General features: G+C 51.5%; 1 protein-coding gene across 2 annotated transcripts in view; it reads right to left on the reverse strand.

Annotated features, from left to right (window-relative positions):
- The window catches only part of FBXO21 (F-box protein 21), a 44,855-nt gene extending 34,659 nt beyond the window's left edge, over positions 1-10,196 (reverse strand). For both annotated transcript variants that reach the window (XM_002719805.6, XM_002719806.6), the window contains exons 1-3: positions 9,887-10,196; positions 9,080-9,215; positions 7,351-7,445 (exon numbers count right to left, since the gene is read on the reverse strand). In XM_002719805.6, coding sequence (XP_002719851.1) covers positions 7,351-7,445; positions 9,080-9,215; positions 9,887-10,125 — 470 coding nt within the window. In that variant the 5' untranslated portion in view covers positions 10,126-10,196. The remainder of the gene's footprint in view (positions 1-7,350; positions 7,446-9,079; positions 9,216-9,886) is intronic.
- Between the last annotated feature and the right edge of the window lie 654 nt (positions 10,197-10,850).

Genomic DNA, 10,850 nt, shown 5'->3' on the forward strand with positions numbered 1-10,850 from the left:
GAGCCGGGAGCTTCTTCCAGGTCTCCCACACAGGTACAGGGGCCCAAGGGCTTGGCCCATCTTCCACTGCTTTCCCAGGCCACAGCAGAGAGCTGAATCGGAAGTGGAATAGCTGGGACTCGAACCGGCGCCCCTATGGGATAACAACACTGCAGGCGGTGGCTTTACTTGATACACCACAGCTCCAGCCCAAAGCCCAGTTTATTTTCAAGAGCAGTGTTCTTGCAACTCCAGACCCGTATAAAGGTACTCCAAAATTCCACGGAAACAGTATGAGCTGATTTTAGTGCAAAAGTTCTCTTTTCATAATAGATGGAACATTTGTATTATGGAAAAAACTGTGGATTTTAAAAACGTCTGCACCAAAGTCAACTACCTTTAATTCCATTTCTCCAAACTTTCTGAAGAGCCACTGGATAACCACCTGCTACTTCCCACCCCACGTGGACATCTGGGAGCACCCGAGACTTCTCCCCCCACAGCCACCCCATCTCAGAAACAGGCGCCGCACCTCCCAGTGAGGCTCCGCCCTCCGAGCACCCTGGCCTCCCTCAGAAGGCACACAGAGCCTGCCGGCGGGCGCTGTCACCGGGCTACCTCCAGGACACAGAGGCGACCACTGCTACCGCTCACTGCCTCCTCCTACCCCCCACCGCCGCCCCGTGTTACAGCAGCGGCCTCCTAACCTTACAGCTCCGAACCTTCTTCCACAGCCTGTCCTCAAAACGGCAGCAGCATTCGAGTGACAAGGCTCAGGCATGGCACCACATTCTCCAATGGGTTCCCGACTCTTGCCCCTGCGTCTCACCTCATCACCTTCTCACATCAGTTCTGACTGCTCTCACTAGGCGCAGGCCCCGGGCACACTAGCTCCCGGCGCCGTGTTCCGTGAGCAGGCTGTGCGCACCCTCGAGCCCCGTGCGGTTCCAAAGGAACGTCCCTGTGCAGGAGGCGTGTGCCCTGTTCCCCCCTCACTCCTGGTTTCCGCTCAGACGCCCCTGGGAGGGCTCTGTGCCTCGGCTGTTTCAGCGGCGCCGCAGCCTTTCCCTGACCAGTCAGTCAGCTCTGTGCTGCTCTCCACGTCCTCAGGCCAGAGTGTCCACCTGTTTGCTCAGCGCCCGCCTCTCCCACACCGTGGGCTCCACAGCACAGGGTTTCCTGGGGGTGTTCACTCTGACAGACCCGCAGCAGACGCTCCTTAAAACCGGAGTGGCTGAACTTCTCCAGGCACACACACACAGGATTCTAAGGCACGGGACAGCCGCAGGGAGTAACTCCTGCCCCTGACTTCACAAAGAAACAAAGGGCGCGCCAGTCTTCACAGAGGAGAGGAAAACCAGTAGACGGCTATTGTACCTGCTTCCTAACCTGGGAGCTGTAAACCTTGCCCATTCTCAACATCACGTGAAACAAACGAGCCGCTTAAAGAAGTACATGAGGGCATTTCCAAACGTTCACAGAAAAACAGAATTAAAAGCCAAGTTTATATTGTGGCGCAACTACGCCTTCTAGAATCACGTGGCCTTTTGGCATAGCTTTTTTTTTTTTTTTTTTTTTTGACAGGCAGAGTTAGAGAGAGACAGAGAGAAAGGTCTTCCTTTTTCCGTTGGTTCACCCCCTAAGTGGCCGCTACAGCCGGAACTACGCCAATCCGATGCCAGGAGCCAGGTGCTTCCTCCTGGTCTCCCATGGGGTGCAGGGCCCAAGCACTTGGGCCATCCTCCACTGCACTCCTGGGCCACAGCAGAGAGCTGGACTGGAAGAGGAGCAACCGGGACTAGAACCCGGCGCCCATATGGGGTGCCGGCACCACAGGAGGAGAATTAACCAAGTAAGCCATGGCGCCGGCCCCTCCTTCCCCTTGTAAATGTTCAAAATCATTGGTCTGGGGTCCTTTCGTCCCCCAGCGATGAGCGCCTCAATCCATGGATCTTAGCATATTTCACGGTTTCAATCCACTGAAGTGACCACCCACACTGATGCTGAGCGTCTCCTCTCACGCCAGGAAGCCGCTTCCCTGGCGGCCCCTGATACGTCCAACACTACTTGTCTCACCACCTGGTTCCAGGCCTCCCTGGTGCCCCAGGCTCTCCCACACGTCTCGCAGTAGACCTAGAATCAGTCATTTCTCACAAACCCTGGCTTCTTTCGGGAGAGATGGTGTACCAAGACCACAATCTGGATTCCAGGGAAGACATTTCTACTGCATTGGTTAACGTTTCTAGACCTTCTCAATGGACAGAGCTAGTAAGCCAGGTACCTGTACAGACCCACATTCTCACACATACCTACAGACACTGAGGGGACATGCAGTGAGCAGTGTGGATGAGGCCCCTGTGATTATGGGAAGGATTATAAACATGTGGACAGACAAATAATTGTACGTGCAATGAGACCATAAAAAAATACTATAAAGGCACTTTAATAAATCTGCAGAAAAAAATCGAGACACATCAAATTAAAATGTTGATAGAAAATGTTTTAAAATTCATGTATAGTGTTTACATAATAGACATTTTCCATGGACTTTTTTTTAAGGTTCCTCATATGTATGATTTCAGAAATTTTTGCACCGAACTAAACAAATTTAATTCCATTTTTCCAAACAATTGAAATGTTCTCATATAAAAACCTCCAGGCTTCACACTGACACTTCTGGTTCAAATTCAAAGTAAATGGCTTTGACCTTTTTATATCTTCTATCAGCATCTTCTTTATTCCAAGGGAACTCTGCCTCTCCAGGATACCAGAGACGACAGAATATCATATAGCTATTCATTTGCCTCTTCGCACTTCTCTCCCTCTCTCTCTGTCACACACACACTCAGCCTCAGAATAACAAGGCTAACAGTCTCATCCTGCTCACGAGTACTGAAAACAGCTACACATGCTGAATCCATTCTCCCACACTGCTCGCTTTCTTGAACAGATGCACCGCATCTACACGCAGAACCCTGGCTCCCGTTCTACAGCTAAATGCTCACCTCCAGTCCCCAAGCCAGTGCCACTCTGGGCTTCTGGGCTGTTCGAAGTTCACTTTCTAGCAGTGTTGTCAGGGAGGGCCCAGAAGTCCTGAGTTCCTGCAAGCCAAGTTGGTCTGCACCCTTTCGTAAGTGCAAGTCAATTTGCCTGGACATAAGAATCCTTGGCTTGGGGGCCACTGCTGTAGCTCAGCAGGTTAACGCCTTGGCCTGAAGTGTCGGCATCCCATATGGGTGCTGGTTCGCAGTGCAGCTGCTCCACTTCTGATCCAGCTCTCTACTATGGCCTGGGAAAGCAGTGGAAGATGGCCCAAGTCCTTGGGCCACTGTACCCGCGTGGGAGACCTGGAAGGAGCTCCTGGTTCCTGGCTTTGGATCAGCACAGCCCCAGCCGTTGCGGCCAACTGGGGAGTGAACCATCAGATGGAAGACCTCTCTCTCTCTGCCTCTCCTCTCTCTGTGTAACTGACTTTCAAATAAATAAATAAATAAATCTTTAAAAAAAAAAAAAAGAATCCTTGGCTAACCTTTTCTTTCAGTCCTCAATATCTTTAATATGCTACTCTTTCTTCCTCTGGCATAAAGCATTGCTACTGAAAAGTCTGATGATATTGTCATTTTCTTTTTTTTTTAATTAATTAATTTATTTTTTGACAGGCAGTTAGAGAGAGAGAGAGAGACAAAGGTCCTCCTTCCATTGGTTCACCCCTAAATGGCCGCTGCACTGCGCCAATCCAAAGCCAGGAGACAGGTGCTACCTCCTGGTCTCCCACGCAGCACAGAACCCAAGGACTTGGACCATCCTCCACTGCCTTCCCAGGCCACAGCAGAGAGCTGGACTGGAAGAGGAGCAACCGGGACACAATCCGGCGCCCCAACTGGGACTAGAACCCGGGGTGCTAACGCTGCAGGCAGAGGATTAGCCAAGTGAGCCACAGCGCCGGCCAATATTGTAATTTTCTTTTCCTTGTGACTTCAGCTTTTGGCCTGGATACCCAAAGGACTTCTCTGTCTAAAATGCAGTAATTTTCCTAAAACACAGTTCAATACTGGTCATTCTGGGTCAGTGTTCTCCGTAGAGCGTATGCTGGCTCACACATCCACGGGAGGACAGAAAGATCTACAGAACACCAGGGACGGGAAGTGTCTGCCGATGCTGGGATGGGGACGGCCCTCTCTCCTCTTATGCTCTCCATTTCCCAACGATAAACACGGAACAAACACAAACAAGGTTCGCCACAAAAGCCGGCATCCTCAGAATGTTTCCAATGTGCTACATCCCTTGCCATTGGAAACAACCTGCTGTGGGTTTAAAATGCATGGCAGGAAAAGGACAACATGTTCGTGACGCTTGTTTCTAGAAAGGCCAACAACGCATGTTTTCACTGGCTATGCATTTTCAGTCTTTTTTGCCAAAGTGATAAATAAAAAAGGAATCATTTCACTGTTACCTTAACTTTTTTTTTTTTAACACAAACTTGGGTCTATAGTTTTTAAAATTTATTCTTATTTATTTGAAAGGCAGAAAGAGACAAAGAGACAGACCGGGTGGGGGAGGGAGGGGGCGGGGAGAGACGGAGAAATCCTCCATCTATTGGTTCACTCCCCAAATGACTGCAAAAGGCAGGGCTGGGCCAGCCTGAAGCCAGGGGCCAGGAACACAATTCAGGTCAAAGCTGGAATCAGAACTCAGGCATTCCAGTACAGGATGCAGGCAAACCAGGTGGCACCTTAACTGCTATGCCCAACGCCCGCCCCTAACATTTCTTTTAATAGTGATGCCAAGGTTTTTTACATGATTGTCAGACACTTAGATTTGCTCTTCTGTGAATACTGTCCTATCTTTTACACATTTTTCTTAAAAAGATTTTTCTCTGAGAGGTAGAGAGAGAATGACAGAGCACTGCATTCACTTTGTTCACTCCCCAAATGCTGGCAATGCCCAAGACCGGGCCCAGTCCTGTGGCCGGCAGGGAACTGATCAGCCGAGCCATCGTTGCTGCCTTGCGATCTGCATTGGCAGAAAACCCGAGTCAGGAGGCAGCGACCATCAGGACTCATGTGGGAGCGCGGCCGTAACTGTGGGGCCAATGCCTGTCACATACGCCTGTCATTTCCTTTAGGGAAGCTCTGAAGAATCCTGTTAACTCCAACTTTGGTGGTTTCTCTGCTCACACCGAAGTTATTTCTTTAAATCACAATATCATTTACCATGTTCTTCTATTGCTTCTGCATTAGTGGTCTCGGTTAAGGCTCCGGTTTGAGTCCTGCCTGCTCTACTTCTGATCCAGCTCTCTGCTATGCCTGGGAAAGCAGAAGAAGATGGCCTAAGTGTTTAGGCCCCTGCACCCAGGTGGGAGACCTGAAAGAAGCTTATGGCTTTGGATCAACTCAGCTCCAGCCACTGGCTATTTAGGGAGTGAACCAGTGGATGGAAGACCTCTCTCTCTCTCTTTCTCTCTCTCTCTCTGCCTCTTTGTACTCTGCTTTCAAATAAATAAATAAATATTTAAATATATATAATGATGCAAGTTTCCCAATCTTATTCTAATTATTTTCTCTGGACTTTCATGTAAATTTACTCTTCTGTATGCATATATATTATATATTTTATGATATTATCCAACTGAAAGAGAAAACTGAAAGTCTGTCTCTGCCAAGTAAATATTTTTAAAAAGGAAAAGAAGGAGCCGACATTGTGGCATAGCTGGTAAAGCCTCCACCTGTGACGCCAGCATCCTACATGGCACCTGTTCATATCCCAGCTGCACAACTTCCAATCCAGCTCCCTGCTAACGCCCTGGGAAAGGCAGCAGAAGATGGCCAACCCACAGGGGAGACCCAGATGAAGCTCCTGGCTCAGCCCTGGCCAGTGTGGCCATGTGGGGAGTGAACCAGCAAATTCAAGATCTCCTTCTCACTGTCTCTTCCCCTCCCTGTAACTGACTTTCAAGTAAATGACAAAATCTTAAAAAAAAAAAAGGAAAAGAAACAATTAGAAGTATTGTTACTCTTCCCAGTGATACAAAATGAAAAAGAAAGCGACTGTCCATCAACAGAGGGCAGTTCCATATACCCTAAAAAACAGGAGGCAACCAACCACAAAAGTGAATTTTGATTTTCTACCTGTTGATTAGGATAGATTTCCATAAGGTAATGTTGAATGAGAAAAAAGGATGTAGAAAAGTATCCATTAAAAGATCCCAATGCTGTGAAATAATGCCCTCCCTTCCCCCATGCATACCATCTATTAACCTGGAAGAAGGCAACCCAGGTTGTCACTAAAACTTATGGGAGTGGGGTAGAGAAGGCCAGTGGGAACGCAAGCAGTAGAGAGGAAGAAGAAACCAGCCTAAACCAGAAAAAGCAGCCTGTCCCAAACACGAAGCCAACACCGCGAGGAGGGCACGGGGGAGATCACACCGACAGATTTCACACGTGTACAAAACACAGGTCGGCTCTTATTTTGAAGGCTGCGTGATACTGAGTCTTAGATCATACTTCAATTCATTTATAGATAAACCAAAATAGAAACGGAAAAATGACCTCTGCATCTGAACTCACCCAAGGCCTAGAATAGTGACACATCTTACCTCTCTCCCACAGTTGTCCCACGGAGAGATTTCTCTCTCCCAAGCCCCTTAAAGGCAACAAAATAGTCGACGCCTTGTTACCCAGCTGTCTTGCAGTGGTTTCTCCTAGGGAAGACCCTACACTGCCCTTCTCCTCTCTCATCATAGTTAAGTTTCAGAACCTGCAGAGCACAAACTCTTTCCCCCAGGCAGCTTGGGCTGGAGGCCAAGGCATCTTTCAGGTAATCTAGAAATGGACCTCTGCAGCAGACCCAGAGGCAGAAACACTTTAAGCAACAACCAAGAGGTAATGGGCTCTTCTTGACCAGGAGAGCATCCAAGGAACACAGTGCACTGATCAGGAGACGAAAGAAAGGCTCAGCCAAGTACTTATGGAGGTCAAGTTCACAACAGTCCCAGTTCACAGCAAAACTCACAAACTGTAAAAAGAAGAGTCCATCAAATTAAGACATGCCTAAGGTTATTTTCTAAAAATAAAAAAGATCCAATTTGCAGCCAGCAAATTTGATAGAGGTAGGCAGATAGGTGATAAAACAAGAATACATTAGTGAATGACGTAATAGATACAAGCGACAAAGCGCAGTACATAACCCACAGTACAGCTAAACGTTAATCCCCTTTACTTTCTGAAAGGATTTCTGCAAAGTTTCCTTATATATCAAAACATGTTCCGGGGTTCAGCCACACATTATAGCAATTCCTTCTGGGGTTATTATTAAAACAAAAAAAAAAAACAAAAAACAACAACAAAAAAAACCTGCTAAAGCTAGGCTTACCTTCCTTCCATATTCAGGATACACACCAGTTCATCCTCAAAAAATATCTCTGGTCCCTCAAGATTCTCAATGTCACTGAAGCCGTTACAAGGAACCTGTGAGGAAGACAGACATCAACAGGCCGCAAGCGTGAGTACTAACGCAGCTGTCACTCTCAAACACCCATCTGAGTGGCCGACAAACGTGCCTGTTTGGAGCTATTCCACACTCTCCTCCTAACCTGTTCACATCTGGTACTTGTAAATTAATTGTGTTTCCATAGACTGCAGTTTCTGAAAGGCGAAGAAAAGTAACTGTAACCAGAACTACAGCTACAAAGTCCTACAGCTCAGGATCACGCGTTCCCATCACACAGATCAGCTGTACCAACCAGGAGAGAGGGCCAGCGAGATAAGCCAGGGAGGAGGCAACTCCTCTAGCCTGCTGGTATTTAAGACTTTAAGATGACTTCTCCTCTTCTTTGTAAAAGCAGCCAGGATGTTTCAGGTCAGCCCGTGTGCATGCTGGGAACGCAGGGACAGAAGGGTCCAGAGCCAAACCAATCGCCCACCCACGGATCAGTCTGAAGTATACTCCCGCTGTGTTCAAAGTCCTTGACATACTTCTAATTAAGCATGGGACAGGCAGAGGGGGAGCAAAGGAACAAACACAATTCTTCATCACCAGACAAAGGCAGAGAAAGCTCAAACCGCACACACACACACACACACACACAACCGGCTGCTGCAGCAGCGGACGCCGTAGCCTCGCAGCCCGTGGCCAGCAGCACCAAAGCTGCGCAGCGCCCGGACGCTGTGTGCAAGGCTTCACACCACGACTCGCAGTCTGTGATGACCGACACGGTCAGCCCAGGCGTGGCTTCTCCAAAGTGCAACATAAAGTCCGCTTCCTTGCACCAATAAACGTTTACAGAAGGGAATGACACGAGGGAAGGTCTATTTTTTATTCTCCACAAGGAGAAAGAGTTCAGATTTTCCTCTTCAAAACTTGAGAAGCCTTAAAATCTTTCAAATGTATGAACTCCATTAGTAGTAATGAAGTGAGAAAATCAGAAGTAATCTTCAGAAACCCAGGCTGGTAAAATAAAACAGGTGGGCTCCCGTTCTAGGACCCCCGACCAGAAATAAATATCATTAGACAAGTTCAGAAAATCAGAGTGGGTTGTCGTCTGGATACGCAAAGAATTCAGCATTAGGAGTGGATACAGAAACTTCTGGGAGACATTTCGGGGGTGAGAAAAAAAAACCCACCATGCATTTTGGCACTATTGAAAAGAAAGCCTTTGCAAGGTCATTTTATGCGAGGGAGTTACAACTCTGATGTACAGACAGCTTTGTAACTCTCTGTCCTTTTATAGATAAATAATGCAGTTCATCACCAGGTAGAACCCGCAACACCAGACAGCAGAATTGCATTCATTCCGTCAGCCCTTTAGGGAAAACAACTGGGAGCGATCTAGAGAGCTCAATCACCAATGATGATGCCCCACTTTAGGTGGAGGCTGGGCAGAGGATCCGCTCTAGGCACACCTCCCTACTCCCTCCTGCCCCATTCTCTCCCTCTGGCTTTTTAGAAAGTAAGGCTGGCAGGGATGGGAGGAAGGGGACACAATGACTCTCTCGCAGCTGGGGAAGCGAACGCAGGGACCTGAGCGCCTGCCTGCAGCCCCAGCCCCACGCACACACCCCACGGCCACGCAGCGCTCGCGGCCACGTCCACGGATGCTTACGTGCTCCGAAAAGAACCTCTTGGAGAACGAGGCCACGATCTTCCGGGCTTCCAAGCCAGCCTTCTGCCGAACTTTGTATTCCTCCAACCAATTGACGTAGTCGGTGGGGCTGTAGTGTTTCATAAGGGTAGGCCACCTACGGGGAGAGACACACCGGCCCCGCTTCAGAGAGCCACGCAGGCAGCCTCGGGTTCGGCCCGGGGGGGAGGGTCTCCAGCTCAGACCCCCCACCCCCACCCCGCGCGCGCGCCCCGCCTCGCACCGTGCCCTTGGCGTGGCGACGCCACGGCCGTGTCCCCGGCCCCCTGGTCCACACGACGGGGACGAGAACGATGACAATGACAGTAAACATGGATGGCGCGCGCGCGTCCCACGCATCCTCTCGCCCGATCAGAACCTCCCGGTGCCGAGGAGGTCTGAGGACCGCGCGACCCTTCCACGCAGGAGGCCCGGCCCGGGAAACCGCCGGCCCCAAGGTCACCCCCGGGGCGCCGCAGGGCCGGATCCCACCCGGAGCCCCGCATCGACATCCCGCGCCGCCACCCCCCACCCCCGCCAGCCGCGCCCCCGCGGCCCGGGCTGTAAACACCGCGCGCCGCGGCGGGCACAAAAGAGGCGCGCAGAGCGCACCCGGCGCGAGGCGGCGGCCCCGAGCGGGGACCCCGCGCCCGGACGCGCCATCTGGGCACCGGGTGGGGGGGCGGCGCGGCGGGGCCCCGACGGCCCCGAGGCCTTTGTCTGGCGGCCGCGGGCGGGGTCCCGAGCTGGGGTCCGCGGCCGGCCCGGCGCGCGGGGCGGTGGGCTCACCTCACCCGGAACTGCTCCTTCCACACCTTCCCGCTGCTCTGGCACAGCTCGCGCAGCCGCCGGCAGGTGCTGGAGACGCGGCCGATGTCGGCGGCCGTCAGCGAGCCGCTGCACAGGATGTACTCCAGCACCTCGCCCGGCAGGTTGACGAGGCAGCTGAGGCCCGCCGGCTCCGGCGCGTTCTCCTCGGCCAGAGCGGGCACCACCTCCATCGCGCTGTCGACCGCTGCTGCCGCCATCTTGTCCGCGTACCTGGGGTCTGCGGCGCGCGCACGCGCACGAGCGCGCCGGGGGCGTCCCTCTTCGCCCTGCCCACCAGCCTCGGGGGCGGGGCCTGCGGCGCCCCGCCCACCCTTGGCCGCACCCCCTTTCAGCTCCTGCAGAAGGGAGCTGAGCTCCGAGCCAGGGAGGCAGCAACAGGACCTAATGGCCTCCATTTTTTTTTTTTTTTTTTTTGAGAAAATGTTTTTAAATGGGCTGAACATTAGCAGGGAGCTGGGACTCGAACCCCCGTCACTCTGATATGGGATGCCGGCGTCCCTAGCCGGGGCTTAAACGCCGGATCTGCTGTGCCAAACCACGTTCTTTATAGGACGCTGTGATGAACAGAGCCCTCTGTAGTACTGCAGGGAGTAACAACTCCTAGCAGCGCCTGCTTTCAGGCACATGGAGGGAGGGCTGACAGCGCTTCTCGTCAGCAGGACGCCCCTTCATAGTTTGGGAAGGCATGTTCTGGTCTCCCACGATAGGTTCTCTAATTATAACCACTGCACGGATAAGGAAAAGCAGGCTCGGAAAGGTGGGCGTCTCTGGTTCTAAGTCAGGCAAGAGCGGAGCAGCCTGGAGGAGCGTGGGTGGCTGTACTCCCGGCACCTACACCTTTTCCTTGTTTTAAACTCAGCTCCGTGCAGTACCGCACCCTGTGCTGTGTGCCCTGGGGATACGGACCTGAGGGAAAATGGGG

This window comes from Oryctolagus cuniculus, chromosome 21, assembly GCF_051225735.1.
Source record: "Oryctolagus cuniculus isolate XC-2025 breed Fujian yellow rabbit chromosome 21, ASM5122573v1, whole genome shotgun sequence".
Classification (NCBI taxonomy): Eukaryota; Metazoa; Chordata; class Mammalia; order Lagomorpha; family Leporidae; genus Oryctolagus; species Oryctolagus cuniculus.